The sequence below is a fragment of the Eptesicus fuscus genome, chromosome 12 (assembly GCF_027574615.1).
Source record: "Eptesicus fuscus isolate TK198812 chromosome 12, DD_ASM_mEF_20220401, whole genome shotgun sequence".
NCBI classification, from domain to species: Eukaryota; Metazoa; Chordata; class Mammalia; order Chiroptera; family Vespertilionidae; genus Eptesicus; species Eptesicus fuscus.
Genome location: NC_072484.1, coordinates 25007852 through 25024536, shown reverse-complemented (window position 1 = coordinate 25024536; position 16685 = coordinate 25007852). Strand labels below are relative to the sequence as shown.

Sequence of the window (16685 nt, the reverse complement as noted above, 5' to 3'; positions counted from 1 at the left end):
TCCAACAGAAGGGTTTTAATCCCCTAGATTGGGTGACTGGAAGAAATCACCCAAGTTTTTGGGAGCAACCCCAGGGTTATACAGGGGTGGGAAAAATAGGTTTACAGTTGTGACGATGCAAAACACAGAGTTTATTCTTGTATTGTTATTTATTAATTATTGTATTATTTATTTGTATAACAACTGCCCACTCTATATGCCATGAGATAGTTAGCTGATGGCAGGTAGAAGCAGGAAGAAAGCTCTGCCTTGTTATCAAAGCAGAGGAAAAAGGAATATCTTAAAATTGATTTGCAATAATAATTGAAATCACCCATTCCTGTCTTTTCAAAGGTAAATTCATTAGAGCCATACACTATAGATTCTGTATATACTTTGATCCAGTTATAACAATGGAAGAAAAAGGGATTTTTTTTCCTTTCTGCATTTTCCTTGTGAAAGAGAAATAGTTCAAGATTGATGGAAAGTAGTAATGCCCCAGGGTTTCATAACACCAGCTCTTTTTCTCTTACAGCTATAAAGTAGCTATAAAGTACTTGAGATTTACTGTTAAGATTATCCTCTAACTCTATATCTAGAATAACCAAATAGGTCCCAACCAACTTTGAGGCCATCTTTATGGTATAAAAATGGGTTAATAAAGATGAATCATAAATAGGAGAAACACTCCTGATGTCTACATGTTTATTCATTATTCCCCTAACTTTAATGTAAATCCTGCAACACAGATTGTATGTGTGAGAATATATTGTAAAGATAATACTAACTGCTGTAACAAGCAACATCACAATGTCATTGATTTCATACAATAGAATTCTATTTATTTTTCATATAATAGTTCATTGTGGGTGTTTCTGCTTCATGGACAGCATGGGTCTTAAGTAATTCCTATTCCGTGACTCCAAGGAGAGGTAGTCATTCAGAAATTCAGAAAACCAAGTACTTTCCATTATGGGGCTCTATCTTCTTCCAGGACCTTTCTGGAAAATAGAAAGAGATGGCAGAGATACCCAATATGCCTCTGAAAACCCTGCACTGATATTTCATTGGCAAGAACTGGTCAAATGGCCAGCCCTGCATGCAGTGAGGAGGGTTGTAAAGCATTGCCCTTGTCTAGGCAGTTGCTATCCAGGCACAGCAGACACCATGAAAGGGTGAATGTAAATTTTGGGAATAACTAGTCGTTTTCTGCAGTGTAGGCCAACATAATGGCATTTAAACCTGCTATATCAGTGGCACTGTAAATTTAGTATCAGGTACTCTAAATTGACACCCCCCCCCTCATATAGGACCCCAAAGATAAAGTCAGTAGAGTAAACCCTTTGTGTTCCAAGTCACCTCTGCTGACCTCTTGTAGAAAAGGGATCTGCCAGCAGGAGGATCTGCCTGGAGGACTATAATGGAGCACTTCAGGAGAAGCACCCTGCAGTGAGGTTTACCCGACTTCCCATCCCAAGCCCTATGGGTCAGCGTGCTCATATCGCCAGACCTTGAGAAATGGGGAAATGGGGAAATTGGAAGACATTATGAATTATTTAGCAGGTGCTTTCCAGAGGAGCTGCCCAGAAGAGGGTCGGAGCGTATCCCCGGTTTAAGTAAAATGTCTGCCCCTGCCCAGGGATGAGTTCATGCCTTGCCAAAGATTCAGGACACCAGCACAATGTGGTAATGTCTCCATTCAGGCAGCAAAGAAGATAGAGTCCAGTCCCTGAGTGGGGAGACCTTTTGTGTAGGTATCTATCAAGTCCAAAGACATAGGTATACATTACTGAGGTATTTCAGAAGTTGCAAATCAACTGCCTGGTGTTTTCATTTTTATTTATTTATTTATTTATCCATCTATTTATTTATTTATTTAAATCCTCATCTGAGGATATGTTTTACTGATTTTAGAGAGAAGAGAAGGAAGAGAGAGGAAGAGTGAAGAGAGAGAGAGAAAAAAAAGAGAAGAGAGAAAAATCGACGTAGGAGAGAAATATCTATCAGTTGCCTCCCATACACGCCCCCACTGGCGTTTGAACCCTCAACCTAGCTATGAGTCCTGACAGGGAATCGCAACCTTCCTGTGCACAGGACGACACTCCAACCAACTGAGCCACTCCAGCCAGGGCCTGGTGTTTATTTTTAATTTCTAGTGTAGATGACATCACTGACAAACCAGAAGGTTTAACATGCGAATCCAGATTGCTGGCTTAAAAAAAAAAATCAGAATAGGTGGCAACCTGGACATACATGTGGCAGCAATCTAGTTGGCAAGATCGAGTGTCTGCTCTTAGTAACAGAGAAACGCCCTCTGCAAGCAGTACAGTTCCGGTCTGGTCCCAGTCATTCATTTACCTTTCCACCTGGCCCTGTTTCAGTTTGCTCTCTCTGAAAAACTCTATCCTGGTTCCCAACTTCACCTTGGGTGGAGAATTCGGGCATGGCAATCAGACTTCACAAAACCCACTTGAGGCCAGGAGAACAATTGTCTACTTGCCTCTCAGATCACATTGTAAATGGGCAACCAAAAACCACAGTAATTTAAGCAGAAGACTAAACATCGTATTTAGAAGGAGTGACTATGTAATTAGGAAATTCTCACTCCCTAAGCATCAAAATCAATTATCTTGATAAAGTCCTAGTACAGCTAACCACTCTTGAAATATACATTTATAAAAAGAGAAAGAAAAACCAAAACTAATTTTAGGTGGTCAGGAGAAGGGCGTTCTCCAGGGACAGGGCTGAGGTCATTCTAGGACATTTGTCAGCCTGTCTCTTGTGTTTTAACTGTGATTCACAGGCTTTAAGTCAAGAAAGAGCTGTTGTTGCTTGAGCTCAAGTTGGGTAATTACAAATGCGTGGGAAGTCTTAAAGGAGTTAGGACAAAGGTGTGTGCGGATGAGGAGACTGATTTGAAAGGTGACCCACGCAAGGGCAGGACCCCATGGAAGAAGTCTTCATAGACCACTCCCGGCATATGTTAAAGGATCCCAGCTAATTCTCCAAGGAGGACGTTTCACTGGGATTCCCATTTATCTGAAACTAGCTTTCCCGTTGCAGGAAAAATCCTGCAATAGGATTTCCTGCTGCACTCCGTTCCTCCCTTGTTCGCCTGCCTCACCTTCTCCTCCAGCCTGCCTGCGTTTCCCTTTGCCCCCGGCCCCGCCTCCGCTCCGCCTTTATCACCCGCCTCACCTTCTCCTCCAGCCCGCCCGCGTTTCCCTTCGGCCCCGCCTCCGCCCCGCCCTTGTCCCCCGCCCCGCCTTCTCCTCCAGCCCGCCCGCGTTTCCCTTCGGCCCCGCCTCCGCTCCGCCCTTGCCGCCCTTGCCGCCTTCTCTGCCAGCCCACCCGCGTTTCCCTTCGCCCCCGGCCCCGCCTCCGCCCCGCCCTTATCCTTCCCCCCGCCCCCCCCCACCCCCCCGGCTTGCTTGCTTCTTCGAAGCTTTACTCCCTTCTGCAGCTCTTGACTTCTTTGGACGCTGTCTTGATATGCAAATTAGCCGCCATCTTTGTTGGGGCAATTTGCATACTCGTCCTGATTGGTTGGTGGGCGTGGCTTGACTGGTGGGCGTGGCTTAGGTGTAGCGAAGGTGCGGTCAATTTGCATATTTGTCTATTATTAGATTAGATGGTTTCAGGCACCATCTGCACTATAGACATTTTCTTCTAATATGACTCAGTATAGAAATTGAATTCATAATGTAAGTTCAATTCTTCCCTGCTTGGTGGCATTTCACTTGACTAAAAAGAAATACACACTTTACCTAAAAATAATTAGCTTTTGAATGACCTTTTATTTCAATTGACTTGAGGCTTTTTATTGATTTGTTTAGGGTTTATGTGGCTGAGAGAATGGGGTTCTTCCGGTGTTGTCTGTCTTAGCCTCTCCCCAGTGGACATGAATTGCCCTTTGCTGTCATGTCCTTGCTCCCCACAGTGCAACTAAATCAGGAGCCTCAGACTGGTGACTTGCAGGCTAAATTGAGCCTTTTATTTGACTCTTGGTACATGTTAACATTTTGGAATTTGAGTGTTTTAAACATGAAATACAATTCCAACTGGCTACAGTTCTCAGTATTTCTCTATTGCCTTATACCAAAACTGATTCGCAGATTTATGTTGTTTCTTGGGCCCCATAGGTATTTTCATTTAGAGATTCTGAAATTAATGCCCATGTATTAAGTTGGTTTTAATACATGAAAAGTCCTAAGAACAGTGCCTGCCACACTGTAAACTGTAATTATTACCATCATTATATCACCATCATTATTTTTATGGTTTTATATTTCCCTGCAATTTTGTAGCAATATTTACTAGATTGGTTCTAGCCCAAGAGATTTTTATTTTCTCTTTTAAATTAGGATATTTTCTTTTCTCCAGTTTTCCATTTACTTATCCTTTCTTATAGTATCTGATTCATTACAGAAATGATCTGAATAAATTAGACTACACTTAATGGCAAACAGGAAAATAGCCAGCTGACCAAATAAACAGATCCTAGACTGGATTATGTAGGGAACAGTGAAAAGCCAGTGTCTTCCAAGCATGACAGAAGCAAATAGAAAAAGTCCAGTGAAGGCTGAGAAATAGACCAGGCTAATTGCAACTGGGTGAACATCCTAAAATCTCTTTTCAAAACTACTAACTCTTGGAGGGGTTGACTATTTGAGGTACATTTTAAGAATCAGAGTAGGTATAAATTATGGGTTAAGTGAGGAAATTGAAGCATTTCAAGAGAGGTGTATTAGGGAAAGGAGAGTGAAAAAGAAATGGGGATGGAGCTAGGGAAAAAGTCATAGGAATCTGTTCTTTGTTGAATTAAGAGCAAATTTCTTCTACAGGTAGTTTCCTGGAGAACACGGATGTAAAGAGGAGTTTACACATAAGAGATATGTCAGAATGCATTTGGCTTTTGACCTGAAATAAATTTTTAAAAGCATGTTCTTGTTACCCTGGAAGGATTTTAAGTTTTTCATTCTCCACAGCATCAAACATCAGGCCTTGCACATATCAGGGTGTTCAAAGATAATTTATGTTGATAAATACTTCAAAATTGCCAACAATCCAGAATGGAGGCTGAAAAGAGAGATCTAACAAGTACCATAATTGTGTTGCATTGACCAAATAACAGCTCAAATGACATAATTGGAAAGAACAAAGCCCATTTAATAGACAAAGTTCCAGATGTTTTCAGCTGCAAATTCTTTTCCCCTCTCTTTAAAAAGAAAGCTTTAAAAAATAACTAATAAGCAAGCACAGTATGCTGATTACTTACTATGCATGACCTCATTTAAACAACAGCTAGTGGAAACTGGTATTATTATCCCCATTTTATATATGAGGTGATTTAAATTCCAAGGGGTTAAATAAGCTGCCACGGTCAAAGTTGGTAAAATGTAAATACCCTGTGTAGAGAGAGAATTTATCTATCCCTCAATGAATTACCCACTTGTGTAAATCTGTGGCAATAGTTTAATTTGTGATTGCATTCCTATCTGGTTGCAGCAGGCTAATTAGTATTTATTTTAAAAATGAAAATTAATTTTAATATAATTTTCAAGCAAATATATTTATTTAGGAAAAGTCTGCCAAAAATATAGGCATACCCCATACTCTAGCACTTACTAAAAGTATCAGGAATGTAATCCATTGTTTTTTTACATTGGCAGCACTACCCAAGTTATTTCTGTTTAGGTCTGGAGTATTTTTCACTTTGCCCTAGAAATTCACCGATCACCATTTTCTTTATATTTCCGTTGCCATTGGCAACCTTGAATTACAAGGTTGAACAAATGCTGCATTTTACTTGAGTTGTTTGTAATTTTGAACTTTGAGTTCATGTTCAGTGGGAATTGTTTATCTATAGGGTTCGCTGATGCCTTAGGTTATAGAGAACCCCAACAGTCTGAATTTGCTGTGCCTCTGCTGGGATTCCATGAGTTTTATTAATTTTTTATCAGTGTTTGCTTTGATTTATTGACACTGGACACCCATTCACAAGGGTAATGTGAATTGGAAACTGCACTCATTCGTGGTGCTGGTTCAGCTTTCTGATCCCTGTTTGCTGACACTTTTCCTCCCATCGGCCCTATGAATCTCTAGGTTCCTTGCCTTGTCCCCAAGATTATGGACTGAGATTTCTAATCCCCATTTCACTTGTAGATACTCCTGGCTTTCTTCGAGGGCCTTCAGGCTCAGCACTCAAACTTCTTAGGCCTTTTCCCCCACCCTTTTAGAACATTAAAAGCCAGCTCACCAAAGAAAATCTACTTGCTATCCCTGGGCCTTTTAACTCTGCATTCCTTCGTCATTCCTGTGACTCAGGGATTTCTTTTTCTCACATTAAAACTCAGCTATAAATTTAAATACATATATATGTTCTGTCTTATTCAGCATTTCCTTGTGTTTGGAGTAGAAGACAAAACTTGCCTCTGTGTCATTTTGACTCAAACTCACATTGCAATTTATTCTAAGGAAACTTAGAAGAAAACAAACAAAACCTGGAATGGTTGGGACATATAATGTCGTCCCATTTTCCCACGTGCTATTTTCCAACAATCCTCTGGTAACTTGACCAATCTAATTCTGTAATTTTTATATGATCTTGTTATTTCTGTTCTTGGTTGAAATAGAAATTCTCCAGATTATTCTAAAAATAAATTGAGGCTTTGCAAGGTTGCTCAGGCTAATGTTGAAACCACCCATTCTATATATGTACTTTTAAAAATATATGTTTTTATTGATTTCAGAGAGGGAGAGAGAGATAGAAACTTCAATGATGAGAGAGAATCCATTGATTGGCTGCCTCCTGCAGGACTGAGCCCTCAACCTGGGCATGTGCCCCTGACCAGAGTCGAACCTGGGACCCTTCAGTCTGCAGTCCGATGCTCTATCCACTGAGCCAAACCAGCTAGGGTTCTATATATGTACTTTTTAATGCTTTTTCCATTGTTATTAATAACCTCTTAACTAATTGATGATGTTGAGGTTAAAATATCATAATCCCTGCAGTAATTTTTCATAATTGGGGCTGGGGGATATCTAGTCTGCATTCAGTGTTTTGCATTAAAAAATATATATTTTAGATTTTGTTTTTATTTTAGAATACTATTTTCATGATAAAAATAAAATAACTACATTACCAATAATTAAATTCCCATCAAAATGAGAAGTCAAAAAGTTAAAGTACTCATAATCCCAAAACAGTTTATATCTTAGTATTTCCTTTTGAATTAATTCTATGTTCTTAGAAAATATTTTCATAGTTATAATTGCAGTACATACACAACTGTATGTAGACTCTTATTTATCACAGCAATATAATCATTTTTTCCTGTTTTCATAACCATTTTTTTTACATTTAGTGATGCATTATATTTCATTAAGTGGAAGTCTTGTATTTTATTTTACATAAACTCTAAATTTTATTCATGTTTTTGTTGTTGTTTTTTGTTTGTTAGTCTTATTATTTTCCCTGATCTTTAGCAGTAAATTTAAACATATTTTGAGCAAGATAATTATAGTATCATTTTACCATCCCCATTTCCCAAAGGCCAGAGAGATATTTGTAAAAGAGTTAAAATACTGTAAGGAATTAAAATTTTAAAAATACAAGATGCTCCCAAAAAAGAAAATAAGTAAAATAATATAAAATGTTTAATGAGAAAACAAGCTGAAACAAATGACCCTATGTGTATATTAAAAGTAACAACTATACAAAGAATATAATTATTTCTAGTGAGTCTTAGCAGAGTAATATCATTGTGCATCCTTAGTGAGATATATTCTGTGGGGGGAAAACAAAGAACCTCTAAAAAGCCTTAAGCTTCACATGGTTATTTTATTGATAGGTGATAACACTAAAACTGTTTCTGTATATTGCAAGGTAAAGCAAATAAGTATGTTAATGTTATTTGAAACCAAATATACAAAATTAATTCAAAATAAAAAGATTCACAAATATAAAATCAAAGGCATTAAGAAAAGTATTTATACAGTGACATTTAAATCTGAAAAAGTAATATGCTAATATTTTTCAAAATGTGTGTCCTGACTGTCCACTGAGATAGTCCAAGTGCACTGACAGGCCGGTGGCAGGGAGCGCCTTCAGCACCCACAGCTTGGCCTGTGAAGCTTTCTCCATGGAAGCCTCTTTGGAAAAGAACCCGATTCCAGGTTTGAGGCAGGGAAAGTTCAAGAGGATGTGAGGCATCTTGTTATACTAGGCAAGCAAGCAAGGGCTGAAAAATGAATAGGGAGGAGGCATGTCAAAAGGACCCAGAGCCTGCCTGAAAGGGCTCCTGCTGACCACACCTGGGAACATTTGACCTCAAAAAAGAATAGCAACTGTAAAAAGGAACAAATAAAAATAAAATTCTATTTCCTGTAGTTATTTTCAGAGAAAGAGAAAAAAAAGAAAGAAAAGAAAACTTCTTGGCCATCTTTTAAAATAATTATTGCCCCAAGTCCTTACTCAGAAAATGTGTAATTAAAAGAAAATAATTAAATGCTTATTATTCTCTGGTTTCCATTTGTTTCCTTAGAGAAGAGGCTTTGATTATATCTCTTTAGTAACTCAGTAACCTGGCTTATTTTGTATTTATGCCACATTTATATTATTCCGAACTGCTCCTTCTTTTTCCTGTTTGTAAACTAACCTTCATGAGTAACTTCATTTTTTCCTTCAACTTCACTTATATTTCTACCTCTAAAAACCTTGCTTAACTAAATCAAATATCTGCTTTACTTCTTAAGGCAGTTGAAAAAATGTCAGAGGCAGAATAACATCCCAAGTATAAAAATCTTTGACAATACAGTCATGCAGGCTGAACACATTTGAACTTGAGTATATTGCTTTTCCTTCTTATCTAACAGAGTTTACAGTAGTGACGAGTGGCAACATCTTTTGAAAATCAAGTTAACTAAGATAACTTAGAAATTGAATGTGGCTAGTAAAATTGGAGAACTCAGCTTATAATAAAGTGAACTCTGGCAATGCTCTTGTTTATTAATATCTGAGTATAATAAAACAATCTGTCTTAAAAATAGACAATTAGACTGTTCTTCCTTCCCTTTTTGTTTGTTTTTTTAAATATATCTTATAAACTTAAGATCAAGCAAGCTTCTGGGTGCTAAGCTCCAAGGCGTATACTACAAAATCAAATTTCTCCTAAAGATCTATTTGTTCTATGGTGATATTCCTTCAAAATGTGTTTGGAGGTCACAGCAATGAAAAGATGGGGGCAGCTGGATTCAGTTATAAGTACTTTATGAAGCTGGACCATATATGATATGTCTTTGAATTCCCCCACTATATCAGTTAGTATTGCCACACACTGCTGCCTAACAAACAATCCCAACCTCAATGGCACAAAACAATAAGCATTTACTAAGCTCATGAGTCTGTGAACTGGTCGGGGAATTTTTCCATTCATGGTCAGGGTCAGCTGATCTCAGTAGCCATGCCTAGCCTGTGTTTAGCTCGTGGGTTTGACTTCCATGTCTGATTGTCAGTTGAAGTGATAGGGAGCAGTATAACTGAGTCCCGTGTCTCATCCTCCAGCAGGTTAGCCTGAACTTCTTCACATGATGCCAAGTAAGTTTCCAGCAGAAGCACACAAACCTCTGGAGGTCTAGGCTCACAGCTGCATACTGTCACTACATTCAACTGAACAAAGCAAATCACAAGGCCTCCCCAGATTCTAGGAGGTGAACAATACACTCCACTCTTCTTTAAAAAAAATATCTTTGTTGATTTCAGAGAGGAAGGGAGAGAGAGAAGATAGAAACATCAATGATGAGAGGGAATCATTGATCGGCTGCCTCCTGCACACCTCCTACCAAGGATGGAGCCCGCAACCCAGGCATGTGCCCTGACCAGGAATTGAACAGTGACCTTCTGGCTTATAGGTTGACACTCAACCACTGAACCACACAAGCTGAGCTACATTCCACTCTTGATTGGAGAAACTGCAAAGGCCATGACTACAAGGCAGGTGAAGAATTGCTGTCACTTATGCAATCTATCTACCATTCCCACAGGGCCTGAAGCTTGGGTTGCACAGTGTAGAAACTCAAGTTTGAGTATATGAACCAGAATATGGAAGTTCAATGAGATGACCCTGAACCCCAGCAAAGGAATGATTAAGAGCAAGCCCTGATGTCCAGTGGACCCTCTGAAGTTCAGGATTGTGAGGAGGGAAAATTAGGAGGAATCCAAACTGAAATTCCACAGTTGGACCCACTTTCTTGAGTTCTCTGATCTAAGCCCGTTAGGAGACAAGTTGGACATTCTACACAAGCCCAATTGGATTCATGAGTGTGGATTGGATTGATTGCCAAAAATTTTACAAATCAGGAGATCTTACATGAAAATTTGAATTTCTGACTTCTCTTGAAAAACAAAAATCTTTCAGGCATCAACTAGAGCTGAGCTTCAGGCACCCCCTTAGACAGAGAATGTCCTCACAATTACTACTTCCTTGCACACAGCCTGCTCCTCTTATTTTCATGACTTGCCTTTCCCTGTAAATATCTGTTTGCAACATGTGGACTGGAATAACCCTAGATTCCTGATAGCTGAGCTTTTGTGGAATAGAGCCAGACTTTGTTCAGCATACTTTTCATGTTTTCTTACAATGAGTAAGAATTTTATTTATAAGAAGAAAAAATAAGTAAAAAGAAGAGCTGGATTTGAAATTTAATAAATAATGCAATTTTGTAATTAACTCATTAATAAATGAGTTTTTTAAAGCATGACATATATGGCATTTAATATATTAAATTAATTTAATTTAGTTAATACATTAAAATATTTTAATTTATTAAAATAGTTTAGAATACAATAAAATCTACTAATCCATGATAAAAGAAAGAGTCCATTGAAGTTATAATTTAGCTACAGCTAGGTCAGTTATAAAAAGTTATTTATAATAATTATTAAAATTAAATTAATATTATTATTTTGATACTGTTATTTATAATAAGGAATATATATTTGCTCTTTTTCCAAGTTCCTGGTATAGAGCTCCTCCTAAAACCCTCTGAATTTAATAAGTGATGATCAAGATTAAAGTGTCTTTTGTTATGTTAATGAGGTGACTATTGCAAAGCACTAGGGATGGGGTTGGTCTGGTTGCCAGGGGACCCAACCACATGATTAAAGGGTTGGAATTTAAATCCCACATTTAGACCTTCTGGGAGAGGAGAAGGCCTGGAGGTTTTGTTCAAAAGCCAGTGGCTTATTTCACTTAGCATAATTCACTCTAGGTCCATCTGTGTTGTTGCAAATGTTAAGGTTTCATTCCTTTTTGTGGCCGAGTAATGTTCCATTGTATATCTGTACCCCAACTTCTTTATCCAGTTTTCTATTGGTGGGCATTTGGTTGCTGCCATATTTGGCAACTGTAAATAATGCTGCAATGAACATAGGGGTGCATATATTCTTTGCAATTGGTGTTTCGGGTTTTTCCAGACATATACCCAGAAGTGAAATTGCTGGGTCATAAGGTAGTTCTCTTTTTAATTTTTTGAAGGACCTCCATACTGCTTTCCATAGTGACTGCATCAATTTGCAATGCCACCAATAGTGCACGAGGGGTCCCTTTTCCCCACATCCTTGCCAGCACTTGTTATTTGTTGATTTATTGATGATAGCCATTCTGACATGTGTGAGGTGGTATTTTACTGTGGTTTTAACTAAATAAATAAGTCATACAGAAAAAGATAAATACCATACTATTTCACTTATATGTGGAAATAAAGAACAAAATAAACAAACAAAAAATACAGAAAATGACTGATAGATACAGAGAATAAACTGTTGGTTGCCAGAGGGAGGAGGTTGGGAGGGCTAGATGGAAAAGAAGCAGGGATTAAGAAATACCAAATTGGTAGTTACAAAACAGTTGTGGGGATATAAAGTACAGCATAGGGAATATGGTCAATAATATTGTAATAACTATGTATGGTGCCAGATGGGTACTAGGATTATCGGAAGGGGATCAGTTTGTAAATTATATAATCATCTAACCACTATGTTGTACACCTGAAATTAATAAAATAATATTGAATGTCATCTGTAGTTGAAAATAAAAATAAAAGTCAGCAAGTTAAAAAAAAAATCAATTTCGTTTTAGGTAGTGGGTTCACGCTTTCTATATCTGACTTCTCTGAAAAGGAAATAACCACAATGCTTTTGTTGAACGCGACATCACTGAACTATAATTATTTCTAGCACAGAGGGGTGCATCAGGAAGCATTTTGTAAAATCTATTCAGTAAAGTAGTAATTCATCCAACAGTCCAAGATTTTGCTAGCTTATTGTAATGGTTAGTTTTATATGCCAACTTGGCTAGGCCACAGTACCCAGATATTTGGTAATCAAACATTATTCCTGATGTTTCTATAAAGGTATACTTTTTGGATGAGATTAACATTTAAATCAGTAAACTTTAAGTAAAGCAGATACCCCTCCATCCAACCATCCAATCAGTATATATATATATATATATATGCTATTGGTTCTGTTTCTCTAGAGAACCCTAACACAGATATTAAGAATATTCTCTATCATTCTTATTTTACTAATAAAATTCCATTCTCATTTTTAAAAATGTCCATGGCCAATAATGTAATCAATAGTGCCTGTGTAATGACAGCTCCATAAAAACCTGAAAGGACAGTGAGGAGAGTGGCGTTTCCAGAGAGGTCCTGGAACGCCTCACCTTCCCCATACTTTGCCCTAAGCATCTCTTCCCTCTGAGTTATATCCCTTTATAATAAACCAGTGATCTAGTAAATGAAATGTTTTTCTGGGTTCTATGAACTGCTCTAACAAATTAATGAAACTCCTAACTGTAGCCAGGCGGGCAGAAGCACAAGTGACAAACAAGACTTCCCACTTGGTGGGGGTGGAGGACTGTCCTATGGGACTGAACCCTTAAACTGTGGAATCTAATGCTATCGCCAGGTAGATCGTGTCAGAATAGAGTTCAATTGTAAGACATCCCGCTGGAGTCATAGAGAATTGCTTGGTGGAGAGGAGAAAAAACCCTCACATTGAAATCGGGTGCAGAACTGTAATGACTAGAATCATAGTATTAAAAAGTTACTGGAAAATGTTAATTTAAGTATGTGTAATTTTCCCACATTTCATGTTTCATTTTTTATATAAATTAAGAAAAGAAACAGCACTATCAAGCAACATGGAGTCTTGTCCATCAATGACCTGCGAGGAATTGACTTCTAGGTCAGGTAGACTATATCTATAGGTGAAGGTCCCCCAGTCTAATCCAAATGAAAACAGCAATCTGCTGTTCCCTAAACCCAGGGCCCCATGCTTTTCTCCCTTTCCTTACATTCTTTAGAAATGACATTTTAAAGGTACGTGTTACTGAATTAAATTTGAGGTGAAATGACAATGAAGTCGGGATAGTAGTAAATGGAAACTGCCAAACACCAGGCTGAGATCTTATTCACACAAAGGAGTGTGACAGTGTAAAAGCTTGACCTTCTTCTAAATGGTTGGGCACCTGGGAGAGAATTGGCCATCCTCTTCCTGCATGTGAAGGTCCTGGGCTTCCCCTGACCCTGACACTGAGGGTGGGGATGTGTGTGAAGGTGCCTTTGCTCAGCTCAGCAATGTGACTCTCAGGGCCCTGGGGATACCCTTCTTTTTTTTTTTTTAATTTATCTTTATTGTTGAAAGTATTACAGATGTCCCCTATTTTCCCCCACCACCCCAGGCCTTTCACCACCCTATTGTCTGTGTCCAGGGGTTATGCATAAGCATATAAATTCTTTGGTTAATCTCTTCCCACCCACCTACCCCTGACTTCCTCTGGCAGATACCCTTCTCACAGTATGTTTCCACCTTGGCTATTAGAATTCAGATTCTAGCACAACATATTCATTAATACCCCACATTTTTTTCCTTGGGAAGAGTAGGTGACTTTAAATACTCTGGTCAAGTCATTTTTATCAGTCATTTTTGATGTGAAAAAAATTATTCAAATAGACTCACAATCCATTATCTGAAACTCTTAACGCCTGTTATATTTCAGAATACATAAATTTCTGATTTTAGAAAGGTAATATGATATATATATCATAGGCATAATATTTTAGGGAGTCCTGGGTCACCATTATAATCAAGCAGATTATATCTACAGTACCGTGCATGAATATTCACATAAAGTAGGATAATTAAGGATTATAAATAGCCCTATATCAGTTAATGTCAATGAGTTTGCTATAAATTTACAAAAAAAAAAAAAACAACAACACAAAACAACTTCTGGGTTTTTGGACTTTGGGAATTTTAGAATTGGGATAGAATTTTAGATAAGGGATTATGAATCTATATGACATAATTGAGCTTTGGCAAAACTTCTCTGGCATAGAAGCAAGAGTACAAAAGAGCTGAACTAGAGGATGTTCTCAAGCTGCAGGCATCATCCAAAATGGAATGAATGAAGGCAATCCAGACACCAAGGGGCAGATGCCCTGAGCCCTGTCTTCACCCTAGGGGTCAGGAGTCAGGGGTCAGGGGCCAAAGGGCTGCACTGAAGCTGCAGATAAAGGACGTGCAGCCAGGATCAAGACAAAAAGTAAAACTGGGAGCTTAGACAGAAAGATAATCAGTGTCCAGTGAGAACCAGCAGTATTGGCATCATCTGGGAGCCCCGAGAAATGCAAGATCTTAGGCCCCACCCAGATCTCCTGAATCAGAATAAAAAATTAAGACCCCAGGTGATTTGGGTGCACCTTAAAGTTTGAGAAGCAGGGAAATAAGTTCCTTAAAGGTTTTAAGGACACATCTTAATTAAGAAAAGCTTCCTCATTGCTCCTCAGAAGGGAAAAAGCACTTAATCTTACACGTCATTTCTAAGATTATGGTCCCCCACTTACCATTCAATGAGCAAAAAGAATTTTTTTTAACAGTCTGGGTTTAGAGTTGGCTCTGCTGTGCGGAGTGACACCCACCTCTGGCCCTGCCCTACACCTCACTTCTCTGAAGATCGGCTTTTGCTTGCTTTATGACTAGGGCCACATGTAAGACTGCATTTAAAGAAAGTGTTCTGTGTTTTTTAAAAAGTCTGAAAATCCTCCTGAGCATTAAACAGATAAATTAAAAGACAGTTTACACGGTAGCTAAAACAGTTTATGAGGCAAATAGAAATTGGAATGAAAAGGAATAAAATGAAGATAAGGTAAAAGAAGTCAAAAGAGAAGTTAAAGTAGGTTACAGGAATATGTTTGGTGTGTAAAAATGCATCCAGCTCCTCTTTACAAGCTCGGCTTCCCAGCCTCTGAGTGAGGCCACACTTCTTAAAGCCCTCACCTTGATCCTCTCTCCGCTGCAGTCCGATTCTTCATTGTTCTTCCCAGCTCAATTCATGGCTGACCTTGGCACTCCCAGCTATCAGTAGCTTCCAACCCCTACATTTAAGAACTTCAGATCATTGTTTATTACTTTTTAAAAATATACTTTTTTATTTATTTCAGAGAGGAAGGGAGAAGGAGAGAGAGATAGAAATATCAACGATGAGAGAGAATCATCGATTGGCTGCATCCTGCACTCCCCCTACGGGGTATTGAGCCCGCAGCCCAGGCATGTGCCCTGAACGAAAATTGAACTATGACTTCCTGGTTCATAGGTCGATGCTTAACCACTGAGCCATGCTGGCTGGGCTACTTCTCTAAACTTTTTCAAAAGATCCATCAGTGTGTGTGTGTGTGTGTGTGTGTGTGTGTGTGTGTGTGTATTTATATCACTGCAGGTAGCTCTATTCTGCCACACATAACCTGAACTTGACTTTCAGCTATGGAAAAATGGCATGTTGAGCTAAACTCTGTTTTATATCTTTTCAATAGGTAACCTCTAAATGATATTAAGATTAATATATCCCTCCCCCCCCCCCCTTTGCACATGTCGTTCAAGAAGTTTCTACATCGGTGGTTATAGAAACCTGAATGATATAAAATCACCCTTCCCTCTTGGTGTCTCCCAGCTGCAGGTGGAGCTGGAGCAAGAGTACCAAGACAAGTTCAAAAGACTGCCCCTGGAGATTCTGGAGTTCGTACAGGACGCCATGAAAGGGAAGATCAGCGAGGACAGCAATCACAGCTCTGCCCCTTCCTCCCTGGCCTCCGACGCTGGAAAACTGAACCACAGGCCTCCCTCCAGTGAGGAGCTGGAAGGAGAGCACCCAGGAAAAGAGTTTGATACTCCTCTGTGAGTGTTCCTCCCAGGCCTTTGGAACATGCATGGCCTCTCAAGCTCCATCGGACTCTCTCTTATTACAAAGATCACTGCCCAGAGCATCTTCCCGAGAAGCATCCCTTAGCCCAAAATCCACACCAAAACGAGAGTTCCAGAAGGATCCACGCAGACGTCCCCAGCCCAGGCTCCATGTGCAATGTGGAAACAAATGCAGGTCTACTAGTGGAGAGTGCATGTATGTGGGATTTTTGTTTTCTTTCCAATAGTAAACTCAATGCAGGCAACTTCCAGGCTCCATGGACCATCTATAATGAAGGACTGTGTCTTCTTTGAAGAAAATCAAGCTCATGTTTTTATTTGAAGCTCTGGTATAAAATATTTGCAAAGTAATAGAAGTAGTTTGAGAAATGCATATCATTATTTAACACTATTGAACAACCCATTTTGAATATTGTTTTCCTACCTGCCATTCAACTAC

General features: G+C 38.8%; 1 protein-coding gene across 1 annotated transcript in view; it reads left to right on the top strand.

Annotated features, from left to right (window-relative positions):
- The window catches only part of PLCB1 (phospholipase C beta 1), a 616845-nt gene extending 600593 nt beyond the window's left edge, over positions 1-16252 (top strand). Inside the window, exon 33 of the mRNA XM_054723939.1 lies at positions 15996-16252. Coding sequence (XP_054579914.1) covers positions 15996-16223 — 228 coding nt within the window. The 3' untranslated portion in view covers positions 16224-16252. The remainder of the gene's footprint in view (positions 1-15995) is intronic.
- The last annotated feature ends 433 nt before the right edge of the window (positions 16253-16685 follow it).